Here is a 27,912-nt window from a genome sequence, read left to right as displayed (position 1 = left end):
CCCAGGCCCTTGAAGCTTGGCTGGCTTACCCACCCCACTAATGACCATACATAAGAGCAAAGGTGAACCACAGCCAGTTCTGTGGACGCGGTGATCTGCTTTCTCCCTGCCTGCATTGGCTCTTGGCTCACACTGCTCCTAGATTTCTGGCTCCTGGCCTCTGATCACTAGGTGTTTTTCTGGATTATTAGAGCCCTGCACCCCCTTTTGCTTCCCACTCTGGTCTGGCCTGGATGTTGGTGTCCTCTAAATTGCGGGTCACCACACAGTCCTGGGAGTGGGGCTGTGAACCACTCGAGCAGTTGGTTGGTGCAGAAGATGAGTGTGTTTCTGTAACTCCCCCCCCCCCCCCCCCACCCCGGCTCTGGGCTGTTTGAGTTCAGCTCCTATTCCCCTGTGCAGTCTCAACATCCTGCCAGCGCCCTCCTGTGCCAAAAATGCTCAGGGAAAGTGGAAGGAGATGAATAATGCTTGAGTGACGCTGAGACTCACGTCTTTAGAAGAGAAAACCGGGCTGTTGTGAGCATATATAAAGAGTGAGAGTATGAATAACAGGAATTTTGTGTACACAGGGTGGGGATGTGGGTTGTTGATGGCAGTGATTGGGTTATAAAGGTGGAGGGGGTGTGACTTGTCTACAGAGAGGACAGTTGATCCTGCGCGTGCTCAGGGCAGGGTCTTACTATAAATGCTGGAAGCTCAGTTGCAGAGGGAGCACAGCGCCCTCTTGTGACCATACCTATAATCACAACATATATATTGGGAGGTTCCGTCCCACATCCCCACGTGGGTCAACCCCCGCCCCAGCCCAGCTTCTGCTCCAGCCTTGGCCACAGCCCCATCCTAGCCTCACCCACAGACATATAGCTCTCTCCCCTCCTGAGGGCTACCTTCCCTGCCCTCAGGTCTCGTGGGTGGGAGTGGAGAACAGAGGACGGAGCCAACCTGTATAAAACAGAGCCTTTATTGATTTCAAGGAACATCTACCTCCAGTCTCTGGGAGCATAGTCTGGGAGGCTGGCACCAGGTTGAGCACATTTATGGGGAGAAGATGGGAGCAAAGCTGTCTGAACCTGGGGGGAGGAGGATTGGGCAGAGGGGGGCTTCCCCTGAAGGCAGTGGGGACTGGGAGGGTCCTTGCATATCTCAGGCAGGGGCTCGAGTCGCCTCCTCCTGCTTCTCGTCACAAGCTCACTCTCAGGCCTCAGACCTCCCACTGCTTAGCGACTATTTCCTTCCCTCCCCAGAAGTCTCCAAGGAAATGGAGATTCCCTTTGATCTGGTGCCTCCAACCAGGGCAAGTATCTCCTGTTTTGTGGCCTCCAGGCCTCTGCACCTGCTGTTGTCTCCGCTGGGAAGCGCTTCCCACCTCTCTCAAACATTACTTCCTCAGCAAAGCCTCTCCTGGGCACCCCCTCCTGGGTTAGGTGCAAGTCCCCTCAGTGTCCCCTTGCATGCAGTAGCTAATTTGCTTGTTTCAGTGTCTGTCCCCACCCAGGGCTGGCCGGCTCTGGGGTAGGAGACTTACACCCAGGCAGACAGCGCAGTGCCCAGTGCTCAGGAAGTCTGCCAGAAATGAAATTGGATAGATTAGGGAATTCAACGGGGTGGGGGGGGCACCCAGGGCCTCTCCCCAGCCTGTGGTCAGATAGGGGTCATGGTGGGTGCTGACGCGTGCCTCTTGTCGTCACCAGAGTCGGAGCCCAGCTCCCCGGCCTCCACCAGCTTGTGGTGGCAGCGGCAGGTAGAGGCCCGGCTGGTGGAGGATGGGAGGCTGCGGTTTTTGGGGGACTTGTTCTTGGTTATGCCCCGCAGGACCCTGTGGAAGATGAGGTAGCAGATCTCGCAGATGGTGAGCACGATGCAGACCGCAGAGGCCCCCACCATGAAGTAGGTGAAGACCTTCTTCTCGGTGGGCCGGGCGATGTAGCAGTCCACGACATTGGGGCAGGGCGCCACATTGGCACACTGCACCAGGCGCGGCATGCCAAAGCCGTGCCAGAGAGTGTGCAGCACGTAGAGGAAGAGGAACTCGATGACGAGCTTGAAGATGAGGCTGAACAAGTAGGTCCACCACAGGCCGCCATGCTTCTTGCCCGCGTTGGCGTACAGCTTGGCGCACTGGTCCCCGTGCTTCTCGCGGTGGCGGCGCTCGCGCTCCTCGCGGTAGGCCACGTGCAGGATGACCAGCAGCGAGGGGCACGTGACGAAGATGAGCTGCAGGGCCCAGAGGCGGATGTTGGAAATGGGGAAGAAGTTGTCGTAGCAGACATTGGTGCAGCCCGGCTGCTTGGTGTTGCAGTCAAAGTCCTTCTGCTCGTCCCCCCACACGCGCTCTGCAGCCACCACGTACACCAGCACGCGGAAGACAAACACCACCGACAGCCAGATGCGCCCGAACGCCGTGGAGTACTTGTTCACGCCGCTCAGGAGGGCCTGGAGCGTCTTCCAGTCCATGGTGCCCGGCGGGGGTGCCGGGGGCCGTGCCTGCCTGACAGAATAAAAGGAGAAGCTGTATGTTCACGACCAGGTGACATTTGTTGAGCATTGCCTACGTGCCAGGTGCTGTTCTGAGTTCTTTATGCGGATGGATTCATGCGATCATCCAATGACCCTTTGAGATGAGCACTGTTACTCTTCCCGAGCTGCAGGTAGGATACGGGCATAGAGAGGTTAAGTAACCTGCCAAAAGTCACAGAGCTTGTATGCGGGGAAGGAAGGGGATGTGCATGCTGATAAACAATGGCCATTTATGCAGCATTTACTGTGAGCCAGCCACCAAGCTAAACGTTTGGTGCAACATTATCTCCTTTAGTCCTTATAATGACCCCACGAGGTAGATAGTATTATGCTCCTCATTTACAGATGAAGAGAACAGTTGTAAAGCACTTAGCACAGAGTAAGTGCTCAATAAATGCTGGCCACTCATTGTGAAATCTAGAGAGGGCAAGTCACCCATTTAAAACTACAGTTGGATTCTAGGTTGGGCTGTTGGTGCCAGGCCATGCTATCCACCACCTCCTCTCCCCTTCCCTGCTGGATGCCTGTCCCAGGCCAGGTTCTTGCAACTTACTTCATCCATGCCTTGCTACTGTCTTGTGAGGGCGGGGCTATGGGCCTGTAGGGGCCAAGGGCAGGCCACCCCAAAATAGGCCACTTTGGCATGAAGATTGCTTTGAGTTAAAAGCAATCAAAACCCGTCAGATTCAGGAAAAGCTCTTTACCTCTCTTTCAACTGCCTAAAAGAATTCATATAGAGGACCAGCTCCAGGAAGATAAGTTATCACCACAGATAACTACATTTTTATATGAACTAGGTATGGTAGACAGGGGGGAACCTAGCAAGGCTTGTTTGATCAAAATCCTCTATGTCCCATGGTTTCTGAGTGGCCTGGCAAACATTTGTTTCCCAAATATTTATTCATTTTCATCTTCTGTGAATTGTATTCCTTCCCTTTGAAGTCCCTGACCCCTATTCCCTTCTCTTTAGTTCAGGATGACATATATACCTCATTTTGCCTGTCTTTGGAATTTCCTATCCGTGTGGATTCCCCATACATATGAAATTAAACTAGATTTTCTCCTGTTACTTTGTCTCATGTCAATTTCATTCTTAGTCCAGCGAGAAGGAGTTTGGAGGGCGAAGGAAATTCTTCCTCCCCGATAAGCCCCATTCTACAGAGAGGAAACAGGCTTGGAGAGAAGAAATAACCTCCCCCAGGGTCTCACAGTCAGTAGGTGGTGAAGTTGGGAGACCAGCTCAGGTTGGGGGTGAATGGGGGATGTAATAATGGTCTGGCTCCTGGCACACCAGATCCAGGGAAACTCTAGAGACAACCTCCCCTCCCCGTGCCAGAGCTGGGGGGAGCGCCAGCTCCCCCAGGCATGCCAGATGCCAGGGCTTTACGGTAGGGAGACATACTGTATTCAGGCCCCCGAATGACACATTTTTCTCCCAGTGCTGGAATGACTCAGAGGGTGTGGACGGGTGGGTCTGCATGAGTATATCTTGCGTCTAGTGCCATGGGTGTGGGAACACGTGTCTCCCCATGTGCGTGTGTGGGCCTGTGTGCACATGTGGGCGCTCTTGGAGCTGGGTTTGTGACTCTGAGCAAGCATAGTGCCTGTGGGTCCAAACCCTGCATGACTGCTTCTCACCCCTCCACTGCTACCGCCCTCCTTCAAGCCCCCATCACTCTTGCGGGTATTATTGCCACAGCCTCCTCACTGGCCTTTCATCATCCGGTCCTGGGCCCTTAGAGTCCATGAAATTGGATCATGTCACTCATTTGTTTAAAACTTTCTACTAGCTTTACGTTACGCTTAGAATTAAACCCCAGATTCTACATTCTTGCCCTCCTCTCTTATTTTCTCACCCCAATTCTCTCTGCTGTGGCCACACTGGGAGATTTGGGGGTTCTGCAATTATTCCTGCTGCCTGGAATGCTCTTCCTCCAGAACCCTGTATGGCTGGGTCTTTCTCATCACTGAGGTCTCTGCTCAAACATCATCTTAGTGGCCTCCACAGATTACTCTGGATCTAGGAGCCCCTGCCTTCCAGGTCACTCTACTCCTATCCCCTTTACTTTCTTCCTTGAATTTAATCACCATTTCAAAGTAAAATATGTTATTTTTTTTTGTTCTTATTTATCATCTGTCTCCCTTACTAGAATGTCAGCTCTGTCTTGCTTATTGCCAAGCTTATGCCTAGTGCTTGGCACACTGGAGATACTCAATAAAGGCTGGGTGAATAAACAAATGCATGCTGACTTCTCAGAGAGGCAGCTTGGAGGGAAGGGCTGTGAAGTGTAGGCCGGGACCCCCAGGAACGACCTGGACAAGATAGGTTGCAGGAAGGACTCCCCCCGCCCCCCCCCCACCCCCGCCCCGGCCCCAAAGGAGAAGGCACAGTTGCTTCTCAACACCTTGGCTCTCCTGATGCCTCTTCTCTGGGAATCTCCAACAGGACGGTGTGACTGAAGACCTCATCCCAGGAGACCCTCCTCTTCTCCCCCACTTGCCCCTATGAGACCTGGCCTGTGGGGAGGGTCAGTGGAATGTGCATTGAGCACCGAGGCCTCAGCCCTGCCACTTAGTAGCCCGGTCACTTCCAAGAATCCCTTGATAGTTTGAACCTCCATTCCTTCTCTCTGAAGGGAAAGATTTCCTACTTTCTTGAGCTGTTGTAAGAATCACAAGACCATTCCTTTGCCAGCCGCCACTCACCTGGTGGGAGTTCAAAAAAACTGAAGTGGTGGTTGGAGGCCCCGACTGCCAGCCCTCAGAGAAGAGGGGCCCTGTCACCGGACACCCATCAGGGTGCAGCCCCCTTCTGGGTCCTCACGTTCCACCTTCCGGTCCTGTCTGTCCAGTCCCGCCTGACACACCCCTGGGACTCGACTCACCTGCAAAGAATTTCCCTCCAAGCCCAGAACCGGGACTGGTGGAGCCAGTCTGATCACCCCCGGCTGGCGCCCAACACCACCTCCCAGCCATCCGCTTTTTCCTAGCCCGGGGACCAAGTCTTGCCGAGCTGCCGCCACACTCCAGAATGCCCCCGCCGCGACCATCCCCCTCAACTTACCTTCCTCCTCCACCCGCCGCACCCCCTTCCCCAGTTTCCCCTCCATCCCCGGCAGCTTTCGAGCCTGCGGACGTGGGAGGGCAGGGTGTCCCGGAGCCTTCCAGCCCCTGGAGCCCCCACCCCGCCCAGAATCGAGCGGCGAGAAGGCAGTGGGGGTGCTAGGGGGGACCCCTGCACCCTCCCAACCCCGCCCGGGAGCGCTCGGGTCCCGGGGCCCCCGCCCCGCACTCACTGGGAGCCCGCGTCCGGGAGCCCCGCGCGGCGGCGGGGAGGCGGGCGCAGCCCGGAGCGGTGCGGAGAGGGGAAGGTCCGGGAGGAGCCTGGGAGCCCGTCAGACCGCGGGGGGTCCGCGTCTAGTGCCGCCGCCACCCGCTGCCGGGGCGGCCTTCCGAGGGCCCCGTCGCTGCTCCGAGCCCCGGTTTCTTCATGTGGGAAATGGGGGCATCGGTGGCCATGGGCAGGGCTGTGGCCAAGGCTCCAATGAGATCAGGGGCGGGAGGCGCTCTAAACTGTGAAGTGCCGTGGCCCGGGACGGCCTGCAATCCTGACTCGCCCACACGCGTTACCACGGCTACCGTACCCGCGCCCTGCGCATCACTGTCCCCGCCCGGCGCCCGGGCCTGGACCCGGCTGGAGGCGGGGGGGGGGGGGGGGGGGGGCGGGCACTGTGGGGGTCGGCCCTCCCGGCACAACGGCCCTCCACTGCGGCGCCCGGCTCAGGCGCTGCGTCCTCCGAGGAAGCACGTGCCCTTTGGAGAACCAAGTGGGGCGCAGACTCTGCGTCCACAAGGGAAGGGGCACGGCGAATCCGGTGCCTGGAAGGGAGATGGGGGGTCATTTGTCTAGGGGTGAGGGCTGGTAGGGAGAGGTTGTTGCCTGAGTTATGCCCAGGGGCAGATCCTGTGGGGGTGGGGGTGTTGGGGGCAGAGATCCCTGGCCCTAGACGCTCTGCGGAAAGAGGAGGGCCTGCAGCTGGGCTGCAGGGGGCTGGGCTCTGGGCACAAGGACGCTTTGTCATGGTTATTAGTGTGCTATGACAAGGAGCCTCCCCAGCCTCCTTGGAGAAACCCCAGGGTTTCTGGCCTCCCTGGGAGTCCTGGGATCTTAGTCACCCCAGGGCCTGAGCCCTCACTGTCTCCATAGAACTGATATTACTAACACAGGGGTGACTATACATGGCATTTTCCCAGGACTGTTCCGGTTCACACTTGTGGCCCCAATGTAATTAACATCACCACCTTACTCTCAAAAGTGCCCCCAAACCTGAGAAGATCAGTAACATGATCACCCTACCTACTACTCATTTTTTTTTTTAAGATTTTTTATTTATTTATTTGAGAGATAGAGAGCACGAGAGGGAAGAGGGTCAGAGGGAGAAGCAGACTCCCTGCTGAGCAGGGAGCCCGATGTGGGACTCGATCCCGGGACTCCAGGATCATGACCCGAGCCGAAGGCAGTCGCTTAACCAACTGAGCCACCAGGCGCCCCACTACTCATTTTGATAGACAACTAACCCTGCATTGGATGCTCAGAGACATCTTTGCTCCAGGCATGCCTGGAAGACTATTTCATCCTCAGAGCCGCGGATGAGGAAAGCATGATCCTTCCTGATTTTAAGAATGAGATAACCGAGGTACAGAGAAGTTAGGTGACTAGCCCAGGATCATACAGATGATAAGGAGCAGAGCCAGCTCTGGAGGTCTCAGCCATGTGGTTTCTGGATAGTTGCAAAGCCACAGGGCAGACACCATCTTTTACTCATTGGGTCCTGGCCCCTGAAAATCATTGCTGAGGCTCAGTGCTGGGGTGGTCCGGGTGCTTCTGTGTATGGGTCAGTGCAGGGGGATGTGTGAGTTTGACAGTGTCCTGTGAGGGTCCAGGACTCTGCCATCTGCCCCCTACCACCTGTTGCTCTCCAGCATTTCAGAGCAAACCCGCTCCCCACTTTCTTATTTTGAACAATGTTTCCATCCCTATAGCATGTCCTAAAGGCGGACCTATCAAGGTCACCATGGATCTCCATGATGCTAAATCCAACAGTCATGTCTCTGTCCCCACCCTCCTGGGTCTACAAAAGCACCTGACACCGCTGACCACGGCTTCCTTCTCAAAACACTTTCTTCCTTTAGCTTCCTTGACACCAGTTTCCTTGTGCCTTGGAGGCCTCACACGCTAGTGTCCGGAGTGGGCATGTCCCAGGACTTAGCCTCTTTTCTCCTGCGTGAACTCATCCAGTCTGGGGGCTTTCCATACTCTCCACCACTGACGAGTCCCACATTTCTAGTGCTACTCCTGACTTCTCCCCGAACACCAGACTGCGTGACCAGGGCTGCCCATCTGACCACCAGGTTTCCAGTTACTTGTTTTTCCTTCCTGAGGTCAACTATCCATCTTTGACTGTATAGAAACTCTTCTTTTGACCTTTACCCAAGGGAGATATGCTATGCACACGGTTCTGCTCTTTGCTATTTTTTTAAGAGATTTTATTTATCTATTTATTTGGGGGGGAGGGGCAGAGGGAGAGGGAGAGAATCCCTAGAAGATTCCACACGGAGCATGGAGCCCTATGCAGGGTCCGATCTTGTGACCCCGAGATCATGACCTGAGCTGAAACCAAGAGTTGGACGCTTCACCGACGGAGCCACCCAGGCGCCCCCTTTGCTATTTTTATTTAACAAAATATAGGATATTTTTCCTCTATTGATAGACATAGAACTACCTCATTTTTTTTCATAAAACAACTGCCTAGTATTCCATTTCCCCCATCAATAGATGTAGAGCTATCTCTTTAAAGAGAAACAAACAAACAGCTAAATAGTATCTATACTATAATATATTTAATCAGTCCCATATGGATGAAAATTAAGGCAGCTTTAATTGTATATTTCCTTCTTTCTTTTTTAAAACACCGCTGCAATAAATATCCTTGGACAAACATAATTTAACGCATCTTAAAATTAAGTCTATAGGATATATTCCTAGAAGTGGAATTTTTGGGTTAAAGTTGTAGGCTCATTTGCAATTTTGACAGATAATGCCAAATCTTCTCCAAAGATGTTTATGCTACCACCAGACGTGAGGGCCTGTTTCCCCGTCTCCTTGCCAATGTGTGGCATGTTGTCCACCTGTGTTACCTTTGCCGGTGGTATCTCATTATACTTCTGTTTTGCATTTCTCTTATTATGAGTGAGGATGAGCATCTTTTGATGAACTCAACATCCATTTCGTTTGTCTTTCTGTCAACGGTCCTTTGCTTTTGCCCATTTTTCTACCAGATGGTTACCTTTTAAGTTATTGATTTCTTGGGAGCTCTTTATATATTCAAGAAAGAAGCCCTCTGTCTATGATACAAAGAAAAAAAATCTCTCTCTCCCAGTTTCACACTTGTATTTTGACTTTGTATATGGAGTTTTGGCGGTGCAGAATTAAAACATTTTTGATGTAGTCACATGTATCAATCTTATCTTTTATGGCTTCTGGGTTTGATCCTAATTAGAAATGCCTTCCCCACTCTGAGAGCTGAAAAAGTTTTCCTCCCATGGTTTCTCTTAGCTAAAGTAGTACTTTAATGATATAAATCAGATCATTTTCACTCCCTTATTAAATCCTTGCAGTGACTTACCATTACTTTTATGCTAACACCCACTCTCCTGACTTTGGCCTACAAAGCTCCAAACTACCTGCTCCTGCTTTGCCTCCTATCACACGTCCCCTTGGTCATTATTCTCCAATCACACTGGCTTTCATTCTATTCCACAAACACGCCACGTCCAGTCCAGCCTCCTGGCCTTTACAATTGCTTTTCCCTCTGCCTGGACTGCTCTTCACCTGGTATTCCCTGGGCACCCCCTCTGAAGCCACCTCACCCACTTCCTCAGCTGTCGTGCTCAGAACATTCCCTGAAGTTCTCTCTAAGGGTGCAGCGAGCTTGCTGGGGACACTCCTGCAGCAGCTCCAGGCCTCAGACACTCAGTGCTTGTTTGCAGAGTTAATCTTGGGTGCACATAAAGTTATGCATGAGAACTGTCTGTTTGGTGTGTGCAGTTGGCTTGTTGGGTGTAAGTGGGGTAGAGTGGGGAGTAGGTAGGTATGTTTGGTGCATGTGGTTGTGAATGGATATGATGTTGCAGAGGTGGCTGGTAGGGTTTTGTGAGGCTGTGTGCATGTGCGGTTGTGTATGAGGTGGTGTCTCTGTGTGGTTGGGTTATTCAGCTCTGCTGACCGGGTGACTTTATGGCCTAGGTCCTATTGTTCTGCCCTTGCCTGGTCTCTTGTTCCTGACATCAGGCAGTGCCTCCATCAACTGGCCTTCGCTTTTTCTGGAGGGATCTGGAAGAGACTCCATTCAGAAAGGGGCTGTGAAGTGGCTGTCCCACTTCCAAGTCCTGCTCCCTGAGCAAGGGAATGTGTGGGAGGCCATGTAGGCCATCCCCTCGCCTCGGGGCAAGGCTGTGTCGTGCCAGGGCTTGGAAGCTGCCCGGGCCACCCACACCCCCTTCAGGGCCTACACCTGTTCTCTGGGGGTGGCAGGCCCCAAGCCTGGCCCTGTGCTTCTTCCGGCCCAAGCCTTGGCACAGGCTGGTCTTATTCCCAGGTAGCTCCCTGTGTCTGAAACTCTGCCCAGGCCTCAGGCAGGGGTTTCCCTCTCTGGCTGGGGTTCTCCTTTTGTTTGTCTATGTGCAGTAGGGGCTCAGGCCCTCCCTGGGCCTCAAGGGCCTCTCCTCCCTTGAGCAGAGTGGGGTAGGCAGAACCCACTGGGAAGCAGGTCAGGTGGACGGATGGGGCTTTCCAGTCAGGCTCCAGCATGTCTGGGGCTGTGGGTAGGAAAGAAGAGATATCCCAGGATCCAGGCTAGAATGTTGCTTTCCTTCCAAGATGCCGAGAGTTACTTGGAACTTCTGCCCACACATCCTCTAGTGGAGGTAACACATGGCTTTTCTGAGTTGCTGTTAGGCTTCAAGCATTCTGCATGTGCCCCGAATCCCACCCCTTCTCACCCACCCTGGACCTCACGCCCCCTCTCTTTCTCCTCCACCTTCTCCTTTCTGCTCTTTACTGGATCTTTCCCTTTACAGTAAATGTGCTGGTATTTCCCTGTCTTCAAGAGCAAACAAGCCTCCCTCCCCCCACTTCTCCAGCATCTGCCTCATCTCTTTCCAGTCCTTTGTAGTCAGACTCCGAAGATTTGTCTTGATGCCGTATCTCCAGCTGTTCCCTGAACCTCCCTTGAGCTCACTCTCCTCAGGCCCCTGCTCAGCGCGGTCCGCCTAGACGCTCTTGCTGGGGCGCCCACAGCTAGGTCTCTGCACTCCTGGCAGCATTTGGTTGCCAGGACTTCACGCTCTCCTGACTTTTCTTCCTTTCTGGTTTTCCTTTCTCTGTTTCCTTCGCTGGATCCTCCAGATCTCCCTGACTTTGAAGTATTGGGGTGCCCCGGGGCTCAGTCCTCGGCTCTGTGTCTTCTCTGTCCCCACTCATTCTCTTGGCAATGTCATCCAGCCTCAGGATTTAAAATATTAGAATTAGGCTGACAACGCCTAAATGCTGATCTGCAGCCAGGCCATCCCCGCCGAATTCTGGGCTCACGGGCTCAGCTTCTACTCCACTTCACCTATGGGCACCCCGTAGGTATCACAAACTCACCAGGTCCCCCATTAAACTCCTTCCTTATTAGGATTTTCAGCTTTAGAACCAAAGCAAGCAAGCAAACAAAAAACCCCCAAAACAAAACAAAACAAAACAAAACAAAACAAAACAAAACAAAACCAAATCCCAAAGCACATGCTTGGTTAAATTTAAATTTCAGATAGTACATGGGACTTACTTATGCTAAAAAAAACTTACTTATTCTTTATTTGAAATTAAAATTGAGTTAGGAGTCCTGATTTTATCTGACACCCTGCTCCCTACATATGTCCCTCTCCATCTTTCTCCATCCTTTACTCATCCAGATGAGTAAATAGCAATTGTACTCATCTACTCGTTAAGGCCCCAAACATAAGAGTCATTGTTGAGGGGCGCCTGGGTGGCTCAGTCAGTTAAGCGTCTGCCTTCGGCTCAGGTCACGATCCCAGGGTCCTGGGATCGAGCCCCGCATCGAGCCCCGCATCGGGCTCCCTGCTCCGCGGGAGTCTGCTTCTCCCTCTCCTCCCTGCTCCTGCTCGCTCTTCTCATTCATGCTCTCTGTGGCTATCTTTGTCTCTCTCTCTCTCTCTCAAATAAATAAATAAATAAAACCTTAAAAAAAAAGAGTCATTTTTGACTCTCTTTTTTGTTTTTACCCCATGTTCACTGCCACCGAATCATTTTGGTGCTACTTTCAAAATGTTTTTGAAATCTGGCCACTTCTCACTGACTGTCTTGATGTTATCCTGGTTACATCAAAGCCACAGATAATTTCTTTCCTGCATTATTGCAGGCGTCTTATAACTGATCACCCTCTTTATCCCTTGCTCTCGTGCATCTGTCCTGAACGCAGCCATCCAGGGGATCATGCCCCCCCTTCTTTTCCCCAAAGTGCTCCCCTGGTTTTTGGATCACTCAGAGTGACAGCTAGAGGTATAGGAATGGCTTATAGGACCCCGTGTCAGCTGGTCCTTCTCGGGCCTCACTTGAACATTCTGGCTTCTTGGCTCTCTTGCTGCTTGGCCTCGGTGGCTTCTTTGCCGTCCATGGGCGTGCCGGGGCTCTTCCCCAGGCTTCGTGCTCGTGGGCGCACCTTTTCCTCGGGCACATTTCCCCCCGTCTCTGCACGGTGTGCTGCCTTACCTTCCCTGGCCTCCTCATTAAAATTGCTACAAATTTCCCTCCCCACATTCTCTCTCCTGCTTCATTTTTCTCCTTGGCAACTATGATCATGTAATATAGTCTATATTTTGTAGCTTCTTCTTATTAATTGTCTCTCCCATCTCTAGAATCTGAGGACAGCCATTTTTTGGGGTCTGTTGTGTCCACTGCTGTGTTCCCAGCACCTAAAACAGTGCCTGGCACTTTGTAGACAAAGTATTTGCCAAATGAGTGAATAAACCCATCACGCAGAATAAGCCCCCGTCCCATGTTGACACAGAGTGGCTGTTTGATCAGTTCCTTCTAGCTTAGCATCCCACCCACCTACTCTTTAGAAGTCCCTCCCTGACCATCTGCCTCCTCCAGGAAGCCTTCCCTCATGGAGCCTCATCTCTCTCCCCTCCCTTCTGCCACCAGGCCCAAATCCCTGGTCTGGTACTCAAGGGACAAGTGGGCTGTCTGTGTGGTTGGGTCTGTCTGTCTTTACCCAGCCTCTGTTCTCCCATAGGAAGAGGCTCTTTGCTTGAGCTACCCTTTGAGCTGCAAGGGTGTGGGCATCGGGGCAGCTGGGGAAGCCAGCCTGGGGTGAGGCATGTGCCAGATTCCTGAAATCAGCCTGCCACCTGCACTGTGGGAGCTTCCGGAGCCTTGATTCTGGGTCAAAGAGGTGCTGAGCACTGGGCATCAGGGAGTAGAGCCTAGATGGGTTCTGGGCTGCAGGGTCATGGTTCCTGAACTCGCTGTTTGGGGAGGTCCTGACATAGGCACCTGAGTAGGTGATTTGCCATTGGCTGAGCTGGGAAGCACAAGAAGGGAACCAGGTTGGGAGAAGCAGAAAGAAATGATAGGGTCATTGTGTCTGGAGTTGGCTAAGTGGTATGTGTGTTTGTAAATGAGATTCCAGTGCTGCCATTTTGACAAGGCCATCAGAACACTCTGACATGACTTGTAAAAGCCCCTTTTCTATGATGCAAGGGTGCATCAGACAGTGTCACTCCATCCCACACTCCATCCCTGAGCTTCACCTAATGCCCAACACAGCCCATCCCAGAGCCTCGGGGATGGGATGTGGCTCAGTGCTGGTTGTTTTCACACAACCGAGTTTTCCTCTGCATTCAAATGCCCTGCTGGGTTGTCTGTGGAACACACATGTCTGGATGTTCAGGGGCAGCAGGGTGCATGGGACAGGAAAGAGAAGAACAATGGGGAACCCTGTACATTGCTGGTGCCCATGCAAAATGGAAGCTGCTATGGAAGACAGTTTGGCAGTTCCTCCAAAAAAAATGGAGAATGACCACATGAGCCAGCAAGTCCACACCTATGTCTATACCCAGAAGATCTGAAGAGAGCATGAATGTTCATAGCAGTACCATTCACAATAGCCAGAGCAAATGTTTGGAAACAACCCCAATGTCCATCAAAGGAAGCATGGATAAACAAAATGTGGTATATCCATACAATGGAGTATTATTCAGCCATTCAAGGGAATCCAGTCTGATACATGCTACAATGTGGATGAATCTTGAAAACAGTATGTCAAGGGAAATAAGCCAGACACAAAAGGACAGATATTGTATGATTTCTAGGATACCTAGAATAGGTAAATTCAGAGAGATAGTAAGTCATTGGAGGCTACCAAGGGCTGGGTGGAGGCCTGAGTGTGGGTTATTATTTAGTGGGTACAGAGTTTTTGTTAGGGGTAATGAGAAAGTTCTGGAAATAGTGGTGTTGGTTGTACAACATTGTTAATGGAATTAACACTACTGAATTGTACACCTAAAAATAGTTAAAATGGCAATTTCATGTTCTGTATATTTTATCACAATAAAAATATTCAGGAAAATTAGGGATTTTAGGGGAAAATAGGAGACAAGGAAATAATCCGTGAGGAGATAGGGATTTGGGAATCAGCAGTGACCAGATGGTAATGAAGGCCATGGGAGCCCAGGAGCTCACCCAGGGAGGGAGTGGAGACCGGGAGAGCAGACCCAATGGCAAGAGCCCCTGGGAAGAGCCCTGAGGACCCCCCCCAGTGGTGGGGGGCAGTGAAGGACATTGACAGGGCATGACTGCAGCATCAGGAAAACTAGAAGAAGCCTGGGCGTATTGGTCAGTGCTCTTGATTGCAAATGACAGAAATCCAATTTGAATGAGTTTGGGTACAGAGGGGAATTGATGGTTTGTAGAAACATGGGGAGGGCAGGGGTGCCTAGGAGCCCCAGATGCACCAGCTGGAGCCAGGTCTGGCCATGTCTCTCCCTCTTGCCTCACCTCTGCTCCTCTCTGACTGTTGGCTCCTCTCTCCACATGCTGACAGGCTTTTGCGCAGGGTCACCAGCTCTAAGCTCACACCTTCCCAAGTTTCCCTTAGAAAGGATTCAAATAATCTGGGGAGGAAGCTCGAGTGGCCCCACCTGGAGCACATATCCACATGAGGTCCAGGGGCCGGTTGCATGACCGACAGTTGCCTATAGCTCCTCCACTTGGAGCCAGGCTGGGCAGCACATACAAGGTATCTGTGGTATGGGATGAGGTACAGAGGGAAGGCAGTTTACCCTGTGAAATGGCTCATGGCACAGGGACTGGTAGCATCCACTGGGCTTGGTGGTGAAGGAATCTCACGTGTGCTCGGGAAGGGCAGGGCTGCTTGGGTGGGGTGATGGAGCAGGGACCAGATCATAGCTGGTGGGAGGGAGTGGGAGCTGAGGAAGTCCAGATGGTGAGTGCAGACCTGTTCTGGGAGGTGCAGTTGAGAAAGCCAAGAGAGAGATAAGGAGGTGGTTGTGGGAGACATGGGGTCGAGGAAGGGTTTTGTTTTGGCTTTTGGATGGGAGAGATATGAGTCTGCTGAAATGCTGGGGAGCCAGGAGAGAGCTAGAGGTTGAAGAAGCAGGAGGGCAGGAAGAGGTGGGAGAGCAGGGGTCCTGAGCATGGGGTGTGGTGGGGTAAGGGAGGTTAAAGCAGTAACAGGAGTGAGCTCACCTCATTTACTATGCTGAGGGAAGGAGGGAGGGCCGGTGTGGCTGCGGGTTGGTCTGCAGGTCTGGGGTCAGTCAGTGGGAGAGCATTCTTGGAAGCTTTTGCTTCCTCTGAGACATGGGATGAAGATCAGATAGAACTGGCTAGAAGTTTCGAGGAGAGTGGAGAAGCCTGAGAAGGCCAGACACCACCATTAACAGTGGCAGAGAACCGAAGCAGAGAAGAAGGAGGGCTGTCAGGTGGGGCTGGAGAACACGGATTTGCAGTGACCTCACTCTGGTTGGCTCCTGGGTTCACTGGAGCAAAGCCCACCACAGGGTGTAGCCACGGCAAGTACAGCTGGACTGATCCGGGCTAAGCAGGAAGGGCAGAGGGATGATGGGGATATTGGTTGGACAGCAGTTCATTCCAGTCATTATCTCAGCAAATATTGACTACCATTTTACTGTATACCAGGCACCGTGCAGGGCCCGAGGATACATTGGCAAACCAGCTGGATACTGTTCTGGCCCTCAGAGAGACTGCGGTCTAGAAGGAAGGAGACATTAGTCTAAGAGCTCCCATGTGACATGAGGGTGGTGGGAGAGATTGCGGATCCCAGGCCTAGGCAGGATGCAGAAGGAAGGGAATGCAGGAAGGGCTGGGAGATTGGGAGGAAGTCAGGGGGTCAGGTCTGGAGGTGCCTATGTGTCCCCCTGTGGGTCTGTGGAGCAAACATGAACAGATGCTGAGGGAAAGCTAGGTGAGACAGCTGGGGGGAGGCTGTGGTTAGAGAGGGGGGTGACCTACCTGCACCTGTCTCACCCTACCCTCCCTCCCTCTTGTTACAGTAGCTGACCTGTCCTTTTCCTATTGAAGTCTGAGCCTCCATCTGGGCTCTGCATCCCATTCCCTCTGGCTCTATGGGGGACCTTGACCTACTTTCCCCTCTACTGGATTCATTTCATCATTATCTAAATATTCTCAAGTCTCTCTCACTATAAAAATAAATTCTTGACCGCTCCTATCCTTTGGCAAAAATACCCTTTCATTTTCTATTCTTCTCCCAGCCACCATTTTCCAACCAGTTGTCCACACTTGCTATTTCCATGTACTTGGTCCTTGCTGTTCTCCCTTCTCCACTTCCCTGGGATCTGGTTTCTGCACCCCATTCTTTACAGATGATGCTCTTCCCATGGGTGCCAATGATATCCATGTAAATGGAATCAACACTTTTCAGTCCTTATCTAATTTGCCCCATGGCAACGTTTGGCCCTGGTGATCACTTTCTCCTTCTCTAGAGAGTCCTCTCCTAGAAAATTCTAGAAGTTCTAGAAACTTCTCTAGAACATTTGTCTCTTGGCTTCCGTGACTTCATCTTCCTTCTTTGTGACATCATATTCCCTTGGCTTCTATGATATCAGTTTACCCTGCAGTCCCCTTTGCTGGCTTTCCCCCATTCTATTTGGCCTTTAAGCCTCCATCCTAGGGGATCTTCTCATCTCTACCCCCACAGACTCTGTACAGTATCAGCCACCCTCACGGCTTGAGTTACCACCTACCATAGAAGCCCAGATGCAAGAGGACTCCAAATAAACTGCAACCCCCTATATTCCCAGTGAGGAGACCCTCAAAAGTTTGGGAGCTGATTTGAATACATAAACTTTCAGTGTGGTTGAAATAATAATTTACTTTATTAACTTAGTTTGCTACCTATTTTTTTTCTTTCCAAGTTTTCATTTAAATTCCAGTTAGTTGGCATACAGTATAAATTTAGTTTCAGGTGTAGATTTCAGTGATTCAACACTTACATACAATACCTGGTATTCATCTCAACAAGTGCACTCCTTAAGCCCCATCATCCATCATCTATCTATCTATCATCTATCTACCTATCTATCTATCTATTCCCATCCCCTATTTGCCCCAACCTCCCACCCCCCTCCCCTCTGGTAACTTTCAGTTTGTTTTCTTTTTCTTTTCTTTTTGGATTTTATTTATTTATTTGAAAGAGAGTGAGAGTGAGAGAGCACAAGCAGGGGGAGTGGCAGAGGGAGCAGAAGCAGCAGACTCCTTGCTGAGGAGGGAGCCGGAAGCCAGAAGTGGGGCTCCATCCCAGGACCTCGGGATCATGAGCTGAGCTGAAGCCAGACGCTTAATCGCTTAATCGACTGAGCCACCCAGGTGCCCCCAGCAGTTTGTTTTCTACAGCTAAGAGTCTGTTTCTTGGTTTGTCTCTCTCTTTCCCCACCCCCATGTTCGTTTGTTTTGTTTCTTAAATTCCACTTACGAGTGAAATCATATGGTATTTCTCTTTCTCTGACTGACTTCTTTCACTTAATATAATACTCTCTAGAATTTGCTACCTATTTTAAGATCACATATTATGTAGAACAATGTAGTAAACCTATTATTTTTTCCTCCCCTGAACAGTTTATGAAGCAATTTTATTTAAACTTCGAACATTTTTCTGTAACACCTGGGTTAACATCATTAGAGTTTTGTTTGTTATCACTAACTTTTACAGAATGCACAAACTTTATTTTTGCCTTTTGTTTGTTATCACTAGCCTTTTACAGAATGCACAAACTTTATTTTTGCCCAAGGTATTTGTGACATAGTGCTTTTTAAATCTGTGAATGATAATGGAAAACTTTATTCTCTGCCTTAAAGCCTGGTTGCATAATACTAGGTTGCATAACTTAAAAAAAAAAAACATCTGGTAGGTGTGTATTTGTCATCGCCACAACATAACCACTTCCTTTACTGTTCTTAAAGTGTTTTTTTTTGTTTTGTTTTGTTTTTTTTATAAAGGGCTTGCCTGGAAAGACAATACTTGCTATTGTAAAGTCATAGCACCAGGAGTAATGATTGAATCTGTGTGAAATGTCTTTCTCTCCATTTTTTTCTGATTCCACCCAGTGACTGCCACGAATATCCAGGACTTCATTGATTGGGGTTATTTCAGGCTAATGAGTTTCCCCCAAAGAGCATTCTGTTGTTCAAAATGCAGTAATTGAGAGCATGCTCCACAACATGGGAGACTTGTAAGGATTTGGGTATAAGACAGATACTTCCTACTTGAGCGATAATTTTGGACCAAAATCTTATGCTGTGTTCAGGCATTTTGCTGACAATTCCCAAGTCAATATTTCCTGACCAGTCCTTCCCTCCCCCCCACCCCCCCACTCCCGGCATCCAACAGCCTACTAGATATCTCCACCTGGCTTTATTTTTATTGACTGCCTACTATGTGTCAAGCACTGTTCTAGGTGCTGGTGGATAAATGGATGGACATGACAGGAGTCCCTGTGCTCAGGAGTCCATTCTAGTGGGATGGTACTGAGAACAGACATGTAAACAAATAACATTTCATGTACTAGTAAATGCTACAAAGAAGATAAAATGGGGTCACGTGGTAGAGAGTGACTGTGGTGCACGTGCTTCATCTGGGGAGGGCTGGTCAGAAGTGGCCTCCTGGAGGAGAGGATTTCTGAGTTGAGATGTGAATGACAAGGAGACAAGTCATGTGAAGCCCTGGGGGTGGGGGGAAGAGTGTGGCCAACAGAAGCCAGTGCAAAGACTCTGAGATGAGAGAAGGCCAGTGTGGGTGCATGCGTGCAGAGGGGAGAGCCAAAGAAGAGGGGTTTGCAGAGGCGGCCAGGGCCTATCCATGTAGGGCTTTGCAGGCCACAGCAATGAGTTTGGTTTCTTTTCATTTTTACGGCCATTATGGGAAGCCACCCGGAGGGTTTTAAGCAAGGGAGTGACTTGACTGATCTTGGCAGAAGATGTTGCAGGCTGCCATGGGCAAGGGAGGAGGCAGGGAGCCAGCTACTGCAGCTATCCTGGGGCTCAATGAGGTGGCTTGGCCTGGGGGACGAGGCACTTGGAGATGATTGGAAGGGAATGAACTTTGAACTTGGAATTATACCCAATATAACTTACTAGTGGTGTGGATGTGCTTATGAGGAAAGCAATACCTAGATTTTTGAACTGAGCAGCTGGGTGGGTGGGGGATGTCACCTTCCAAGGTGGGAAGACTGGGAGAGGGCGTAAATCCGTTCTCTGGTAGGGGGTTAGGAGTTTTGTTTTGGATGACTAATGGGAAGTTGGATGCATGAGTCTAACACTCGTGGGAGAGGTTAGGTCCGAACGTATAAATGTGGGAGCCATCACTTTATAGATGGCTTTATAGATGGTACTGGACAAGGTCACAGAGGGGAAGAGAGGGTAGAGAACTGGGCCCGAGGGCACCCTGCATTTAGAGATCAGCAAGAGGAAGAAGAGGCATCGGTGGAGATCAAGGAGGGCCCCTTAGCAAGGTGGGAGGGAAGCCAGGAGAGCGTGCTGTCTGGAAGCCACGGAAGATGGTGTTTAAGGAGGGAGCTCTTGATGGCCAAATGTCGCTGAGGGAGGAAGACGAGAATGAAGAACTGACCACTGGATTTGGCAACTTGTTGGCCATTGGTGACCTTGACAAGAATAGTCCTGACTAAAATGGGTAAATGCAATAAGGGAGTGGAGACAACAAGTGTAGACAACCTTTAGAGAATTTTGTTTTTTTGTAAAGGGGGTGGTAGCTGGAGAAGGATGTGGTGTCAAGAGGGAATTTGAAAAAGAGAGAGGACATTCTAGCATATTTACAGAATTGTGGGGCAACAAGTGTGGAGCACAGTCCAGAGTAGGTGAGAGGTGAGGGCTCCAGTGTCCAAGTGGAGGGTGTACCAGGAGCAGGGATGCTCATCTGTGTCCCAGGGGAGAAGGCAGGGTGAATGGGAACCTAATGTCTGCCTGTCAGCCGAGGAGGTTTAGGGGAACGGGGACTGGAGCCTTGGGGAGAGAAGAGAAGGTATGATACAGTCATCTCGGAGACTAGGGTTAGAGTTTTAGGAAAATGTAGAATTTGCTAGAGAGGCTGAGTGCCCACCTGAGGTTTGTGGTCAGAAGTTTCCATTGAAACCACTCAGTCCAGTTGTGTTATTCTCCAGGTGCTCTGGAACAGGTGCCACATGGAGAGTGGGGTTGTACTGGGGTTGGGGTCTTGCCTGCTGAGTAATTATAGCAGCAGGCAAAGGCAGGCAGCAGCGGATACATCTACGAAGGGCCCTCGGAGTCTAAGCTGGGGAAAGAGGGACAGAGGTCACCGAAGGGGTGATAGACAGCGACATGGGGGAGGTCCCATGGATATGGCAGAGGAAGGGCTGGAGCAGGAAGCAGATAGGTGGGTGGTGATGAGCCCTTGGTACTGACCCGGTCTGGGGTGTGAGCACGTATGTGGGTGGGTTTCACAGATGAATAAAGATCCGTGGAAACAAGGAAGTGAAAGCACGGAGAGGTGGGTGTTAGAGGTGAAGTCACCAGAAATGGTAATAAGTATAGTATTCGAGAGAGAGAGAGAGAGAAAGAGAGAAGGCGATCCAGGGGCTGAGCTGGTCCCGCAAAGAGAGGGGATGAGCAGGCTATCTTATCTATCTCTCTGACTCCACGTGTCTGTAACTGAGGTTATCCGGATCTCCCGCAAACTTGCTCCTCCACTGGGGAGATGGCACCACCACCCAGAGCAGAAACCTGGGTGTCACTTTGGTGCCTCTCCACCTGGTCCCCACACCTACTCAAATCACCAAATCGATCTGATTCTATCTCGTAGGTCTTTCTTAAATCCAGCTACTTCTTCATCGCCACTGCACACACCCTTGTTGATGCCATTGTTGTTTGTCTCTTGGCCTGCTATGTGAGTTTCCAAATAGGTGACCCTGCCTTGGCCCCTCTGCACATTAACCAGAGGCACTGTGCCTTAGATCACATCACTTCTGTGCTGAGTCTCTCCAGTGACTTCTTGTTGTCCTGAGGATAAAGTCCAAGATGATTAACAGGGCTTTACCAAGAAAGTGCTGCATTGACGGAGCCCCTGTCTACTTCAGCCTGACTCTTCCCATGAGCCTCCCCACCAAGCTCCAGCCCTCCTGGGGTACTTCCCATCCTTGTCATCAGGCTTGCTCACCCTCCGCCTGGCAACCCCTCCTGCTCTGCTTGGCAAAATTCTCTTCTTTCTCCAGGTGTCACCTTAAGAAGTCTCAGGGAAGGGGCGCCTGGGTGGCTCAGTCTGTTAAGCGTCTGCCTTCAGTTCAGGTCATGATCCCGGGGTCCTGGGATGGAATCCCTCATTGGGCTCCCTGCTGAGCAGGGAGCCTGCTTCTCCCTCTCCCTCTGAACTTCCTCCCCCACCCTGCAAGTGTGGGCTCTCTCTCTCTCTCTCTCTCAACTGAATAAATAAAATCTTAAAAAAAAAAAAAAGAAGCCTCAAGGAAGCATTTCCTGCATTCCTGGATGTTGGCCCCACCTTCCCCCTCCCCTCACTACCCCGTGCTCCCCAGCATGCCATGAGCTGTCCTCTTCATGGCATGTAAACTCCATGAGATCGGGGACCGTATCTGATTCTTCCCAGATGAATCCTTGGGACCTAGCATGGGGCCTGTCACATCAAAGTGAACAATAAATATTTGTTGATTTGAATCCAATGGGAGATTCTCAACGCGGAGCAGCTCTGGGTGAAGACAAAGTCCCAGGTGTGGTCCTGTGAGTGCGTAGCTAAATGGAGCAGAGGGGGAGGTCATGAGAGACACAGAGGGCATGGAATGAAAAGGACAGAGTGACGCCCAGCTGGTCCCCGCAGCCCTGGGCTGTGAGAGAATACCCAAGGCCCTGACTCCTCAAGTCTTTCATGAGCGGAAGAGCAATGAGGGGGCAGCAAAGGGGGGCAGGGCCAAAGGTGGAGGGGAGAGATGGCAGGGGCCCAGCTGAGCGAAGAGATTTCAAGAAGGGGGAGGTGGAAAGTCTGAGGGGGTAGTGAGGGTGGGTGGGGGGGTCTTGAGAGTGTGGGTGGGGCTGAGGATAAAAGTGTCCCAGCTCAAGTGTTTCCCAGAGGATTCTTTCAGCTCCTCTGGGGCCTCGGGCTGCTCAGATGGTGTTCCGGCTCTGTCTGGCTCACTGGCTCGGGACTTAGGACCTCTGGGAACAGCTCCCACGAAGAGGGCTGCCACAGGAGTAGTCAGGTCCCCGGATGCCCTCACCCTATTCTGGCCCTGCAGCGGACACTGGAATGGGGACTCTGGACTCCCACAGGGAGTGGGCTATGGCTGGTCTGCTGGCCTGCACGTGGGAGCTACGTTGGTTTGAGTAGTATGGGGCCATCTGGTTCTGAATGGGTTGAGAGCGCCAGCCTGTTTTCTGGGATTGGGTGGTCACAGCTCTGGTCTGGATTAGAGGTAGAGCCACCCTTATTTCCTGGGACCAGGAGTTCAGTGGATGGTATTTGTGCCCTGCCCATGTCCCCTTTACCGGGGGACACCCATTCCCTAGCTGCTATGGAATACAGGGTGCTCGTGGCTTATAGCTGCCCCTGGAGAATTGACCTTGATTGGATAGGAGTCACCTACCCCTTCCTGCCAGCCTTCCTGCCCACGGACTGGCCTGAAGCCAACGACTGACTGATACAAGAGTTCCAAAGCCTGATGCCCTCTCCTCCAGTGGGGACAACTCAGCGGTGAGATGTACGGTCCAAAGGCCCCTCGCCGCACTGAGGTCAAGGCTAAGTTTCCCTGAGCCCATACCCAGCTCGGCCTCCTCCCTAGCCTGCTTCCCTCGCTCCTTCCTCTGCGTGAGCATGAATTCTGGCCACTGGCCCCACTTCTGGGGCCCTGACCTAAGATGCGCGTGATGCCCGATCTCATCCCATAGCTGGGGGGAGGGGGAGGCACAGAGGCTCTCTAGGGGCCACAGGAGACACAGCCCCCTGCAGACTCACCCCATCTCTAGGCCAGTTTCCTCAACTATAAATGAAACGTTTAGGTTAGATTTAGTTAAAACAGCAACAATGAGGCAACTTACAAACAAATGGGAGGACAGCTTATCCCTGGCCGAGGTGTGGTGAAGGATTCAGGTAAACAAGACAAGTCCCTTCCCCCAAGCAGCTCATAGGCCATTTACTCATTTACCAAACATTTATTAAAGGTAGCTGGGGACCTGGGTGAGTCAGTGTCCTGCTCATGAAGGGCTCACGGACTGATGGGGAGAATGGCAGAGGCACAAGCTAGGCTTAAGGGTTCGAACCTTGGGGTCTGAGGAGGGGTCCCAGGGGAGGAAGGAAGGGCATTCCAGGCAGAAGGAACCCATATCCGAAGGCCCGAGCTGTGACGCGGCGTGATGTGTCTGGTTGGGGACCCATAAGGCCTTTGGTTTTATTGGTGGGTACAAGGAGGGAGGAAGCAGGGGTGACGTCGGGGAGGTCAGCAGGGACCAGATGGAGGGGCAGTGGGGAGTAGTGGTGGTAGCGGGAGAATTTTTGAAGCAGGAGGGACGCCGCAGTCAGGTGCGTGTGTAGAAAGACCACTCTGTCCCTGTGCTGGAAGAGCGGTGGGAGAGGAAGGGCAGACTCGGGACGTTTGGGGTTGGAATTGGCCGACTGTGGTACTGTACTGGGTTGTGCACCGTGAGAGGCTGGAAGATGGGAGGGCACGAGGAAGTCAGGCCAGCTCCCGGCTCAGACAGCTGGGTGGCTGGCACGCCATTCCTGGGGTGGGGTGGGTGGGTGATGTGTGAGGAAGGGTGGGTGCGGTCTGTTCGGGAGCTGCTGACTGGAGGAGACCTGGGGGCCTCCCGGAGGGTTGGGCCCTGGGCAGATGGTGGGAGGCTCGGGGACTCAGGGGCAGGTCCCGGCTGGGCGTGTGGTTCTGGGAGTGGTCTGGGTCTGAGTGGTGGGGGAGGGGGTGGGAGGGTGAGGGATGTGTGTCCGGGGAAGAGAAGGGGAATTCCTCAGACGTGAGGCTCTCTGAGGGACCCTTTAGCTCAGATGCTCTCAGCAGGTCCCTGGCCTGTGGGGATAGCCCCCTTGGACGTCCTGGCAGACTCCCCATCCTGGGTTTGCTCTCAGCACTGTGCACACGCTCCAGGCCTTCTCCTCCCACCCTCAGAGGAGACTCGCCTCCCTGAGACCTGGGCTGGACAGGGTGAGGGAGGCTGGCATGGTGGAGGCGGAGGCCTCCTGAACTACATGCATTCACCTGAGGGACTCCTTCTGAGAACTGAGCCACGCTGGGCCCGGGGTCTCCTGGGGTCTCACTCCTCCTGCCTTGGCCAGCTGCTTGCAGAGTCCAGAGACCCCTGGAGCAGCCTCTTGGCATTCTCACCAAGTCCTGGGGGTGCACTGTGTGTGTGTGAATGTGTGGCGTATGTTATGTGGCGTGTGGCGTGTGGCGTCTGGCGTGTAGTGTGTGGTGTGTGGTGTGTGTGATGGATGAGCTTGGATCTGAGGTCCCGGGGCTCAGGTGCTCACTGAGTGGTTGTGGCCTCCTTTCTGAGGTCCATGGTGAACCCCCCTGACACTTCTACCCACCACGCCCCGCCCGGTCTACAACATACTGGGAAAATCATATTTATTAACAGTTTCCACATATGCCATTACCATATACAAAATGCCCACCAGCCGTCAACCTCCCTCCCCTGGGGCTCAGGACCCAGAGACCAAACTGCTCTCCAGCACTGGCCCCTGGGTGGGCTTCCTGAGCCCTGCAACCGTCTTCCTCACCCGCCCTGCCGCAGAAAAGATGCCACCACCCTGCCGTGGCCTTAGGGAACAGACCACGGCCCTGGTGGTCCTTGCTACCGACCTCACAGGTTATGGAAACCCACCTGCATCCACGGTGGCCGACCCAGCCTTCATTAAGACAGAGTTCCCATCTTGGGGGTGCTCTCCCTGGGAGAGGACATATGGGGGGCACGTGTCGGGCAGGTGGTCCCGGTGCCGAGACCGCTTGCGCCTCGGACTGAAGGTCTCCAGGCACCTCTTGCCCACCAGGTAGGTGACCTCACTGAGGTTGAGCAGGATGCAGATCACAGCTGTGGCCACCATGAAGTAGGTGAAGACCTTCTTCTCTGTGGGTCGAGAGATGTAGCAGTCTACCGTGTGGGGGCAAGGTGACTCGGAGCAGGCCACCACTCGGGGCATGTCATAATCCTGGTAGAGGCGGTGGAAGATGTAGAGGAAGCCAGCGTCGACAGCAGCCTTGAAGATGAGACTCAGCAGGTATGTCCACCAGAGCCCGCCCCGCTTCTTGCTTGGGTTGTCGTACAGGGACGGGGCGTCGGGCCCGTGCTTCATGCGGTGCTTGCGCTCACGCTCCTGGCGGTAGGCCACGTGCATGACCACCAGCAGCGAGGGGCAGGTGACCAGGATGAGCTGCAGGGCCCAGAGGCGCACGTGGGACACGGGAAAGAACTCGTCGTAGCAGACGTTGGGGCAGCCCGGCTGCTTGGTGTTGCAGATGAAGTCCTTCTGTTCATCATCCCACACCTCCTCGGCCGCCACCACGTACACCAGCACGCGGAAGATGAACACCACCGACAGCCAGATGCGGCCCAGTGCTGTGGAGTACTTGTTCACGCCGCTCAGGAGGGCCTGCAGGGATGCCCAGTTCATGCTGATAGTGTCCTGGCTTCCTCACGTGGACCGTCTGCACCTGTGAGCACCCACTCGTGGCGTGGGGGCTGCGAGGCCGGGAGAGCCTGGAAATGGGTGCCCTTTATTAAAGGTGCAATTGGCAAAACCCTTTCACCAACACTCTGTCATCACGTCCTCACTTGCAATGACTTGGTGGGGTCGGCATGGCCGTTACCCAGTTTCACGGGGGAGTAAGCTAAGGCCCAGGGAGGTACCCACCCAAGGCTCCCCAGCTGGAAGTGGCAGAGCTGGTGCTGAACCCCCACCTTCCAGTTCCCAAATCAGGGAAGATTTTATTCTATGAAGCAATGGATAAATGGGACAATAATCATCTCGCACCAACGCACCCGCCAACTTCTTTGACCCCAAGTTTGAGCCCTGCGGATCACACGACTTCTACAGAAACAGCAAGAAGGTGTGGATTGGATGACTTGCCCTCCCTTTAGCTGCAGGAGGGGAGGGAGGTGTGTCTTTATCGTCCTCCAACTTCTACTGAGCACCCAACGGGAGCCAGACCCTGTGCTGGGCGTGTTCCCATCGGCCTCTTGGCAGACCCCTGAGTGATATCTGTCCTCATGGAGAGGCCCAGGACATCCCCAGCCCTGACATTTCCTCCCAGACTAAACAGGCTCTTTGGAACCGTGGGGGTTTGGCACCATCGACCACCCCTCCCCCGCACCGGTGCCGACCGTCCTGACCACACTGGGTTCCTCTGGAATTCCAACCATTTCACCTTTAGGGAGGGACTGGGGAAGGGACAGAGGCAGGATTCTGGCTTGGTCCTCCCCCCAACACTTGCTTTTGCTCTCAGGAACACTGTCCTTCTCTGCTAGCCAGCTCTCCTATTATTCCCGGTCAGGCCCCTGCCCTGTGTGCTCTGTCCTCCACACCCCCTTATCTGGGGCGCCATCAGGTTCCATCTCTGGCCCCGGCCCCTCCCCTGTCCCTGACTCAGACCTCAGCATCTTCAGAGCTTGTGACCCTGGGACATTTTCCGAGTACACTCCTCTGCAGAATAGATCGCTGGTACTCAGATGGTCTCTTTTCCTGTCTCCTGTGCGACTGTCAGCACCTGGAGGGCAAGCCTCTACAGCTCATCCATCCGTTTCCCCAGCACTCAGCACCTGGCCTGGCCTGGTGAACACATGGTAGATATTGCTGAACTGAAACTCCTTCTTCCTGGTCCCTCCTCTTCCTGTCTCTTCTCTGGTCCTCTGTCCTCCCTTTGGTCTGGCAGGACATCCCTCTCCCTCCTTGAGGTTTCTCCAGGGAACCTCTGTCCCCTCTGCTCCTCCCAGGAGCCCAGCCTGCAGCCCGAGTTCTCAGGAATCCTCAGCCCATCTGGTCCCTGCTTCCCAGCCCGGTCTCCTGCCCAATTTGGTCCTCACCTTTCCTGGGTCTAGCCGACTCTCTGGTCCCTGGTCTGTCTGCCCGGGGGCCTCCCGGAGGCAGCTTTTGTTCCTCACGCCTCTGTTGGGTGGAGCTTTCTGAGCCAATGAGCCAAGGGAGAGTGAGCGGGTGGGCAGGGGGGTGAACTTCCCCGGGCACAGATTCAGAGCAAACACCTGTGGCTCTTTTCCCCTGGCCCACGCCTTCTCTCCAGCCTGGATGGGCTGGGCTGGGTCTGGCTCCCTGAGCTGGCAGATATGTGGGTGAAGTTGTCTTTAGGGGGCGGACAGTGCAGGAGCCTGGTATCTTTATGCCAGGGCCCAGGTCAGCACCAGTGGCCCCTATCTGTTGCCCCTAGCCCCTTCCCATTGCCTTATTGCCCCTGGTCCCTCCATCCCCAGGCCTCTCTCCTGCCCTTTTCTTCGGAAGCATGGTCCTGAGGTCCTCAGTAGCTGACATCTATGGAAAGGGGCCAACTTGATCCAGCCCGGGATCACATCCCACCCTGGTGGGGACTAGAGCTTGGGCTGTTGGTGAGCTGTGTAGGGGACGGGAGGGGATGATTATGGTTCTTTTCGACAAGGATACCCGCTGCCTTGGCAGAGATGAAGAATGCAGGTCAGCAGCATGAAATGCCCCAGTTGGCACGGGGCCAGGCACAACCTCGCTGTCCGTCCTCTATGGGCCTCTAGGGAAG

The 27,912-nt window shown here is 52.8% G+C and overlaps 2 protein-coding genes across 5 annotated transcripts; both read right to left on the bottom strand.

Moving 5' to 3' along the window:
• Nucleotides 1-480: 480 nt before the first annotated feature.
• On the bottom strand, nt 481-6,107 carry GJB3 (gap junction protein beta 3). Of its 4 annotated transcripts, none has more exons than XM_027576570.2 (2): nt 5,817-6,107; nt 481-2,491 (listed from the first exon to the last, which is right to left on the bottom strand). In XM_027576570.2, exon 2 carries the CDS (start codon nt 2,455-2,457, stop codon nt 1,645-1,647), a length of 813 nt encoding a protein of 270 aa, XP_027432371.1. In that variant the 5' UTR covers nt 2,458-2,491; nt 5,817-6,107; the 3' UTR covers nt 481-1,644. The 4 variants fall into 4 exon arrangements, with proteins under 4 accessions (XP_027432371.1, XP_027432393.1, XP_027432381.1 ...); XM_027576592.2 differs by lacking the exon at nt 5,817-6,107 and adding an exon at nt 5,585-5,617; XM_027576580.2 differs by lacking the exon at nt 5,817-6,107 and adding an exon at nt 5,227-5,556 and having other exon boundaries at nt 481-2,645.
• An 18,576-nt stretch (nt 6,108-24,683) lies between these two features.
• On the bottom strand, nt 24,684-27,336 carry GJB4 (gap junction protein beta 4). The gene is made up of 2 exons (XM_027620668.1): nt 27,215-27,336; nt 24,684-25,891 (listed from the first exon to the last, which is right to left on the bottom strand). The coding sequence occupies exon 2, from the start codon at nt 25,803-25,805 to the stop codon at nt 25,005-25,007; it is 801 nt and encodes a 266-aa protein (XP_027476469.1). The 5' UTR covers nt 25,806-25,891; nt 27,215-27,336; the 3' UTR covers nt 24,684-25,004.
• Nucleotides 27,337-27,912: the final 576 nt, after the last annotated feature.

Source organism: Zalophus californianus, chromosome 4, assembly GCF_009762305.2.
Source record: "Zalophus californianus isolate mZalCal1 chromosome 4, mZalCal1.pri.v2, whole genome shotgun sequence".
Classification (NCBI taxonomy): domain Eukaryota; kingdom Metazoa; phylum Chordata; class Mammalia; order Carnivora; family Otariidae; genus Zalophus; species Zalophus californianus.
The sequence above is the reverse complement of the archived record's forward strand: the minus strand, read 5'-3'. Positions and strand labels throughout refer to the sequence as shown.

Excerpts from the sequence above, each read along its gene's own strand:
- GJB3 (XM_027576570.2), bottom strand. The coding sequence starts at position 2,457 with ATGGACTGGAAGACGCTCCAGGCCCTCCTGAGCGGCGTGAACAAGTAC.
- GJB4 (XM_027620668.1), bottom strand. The coding sequence starts at position 25,805 with ATGAACTGGGCATCCCTGCAGGCCCTCCTGAGCGGCGTGAACAAGTAC.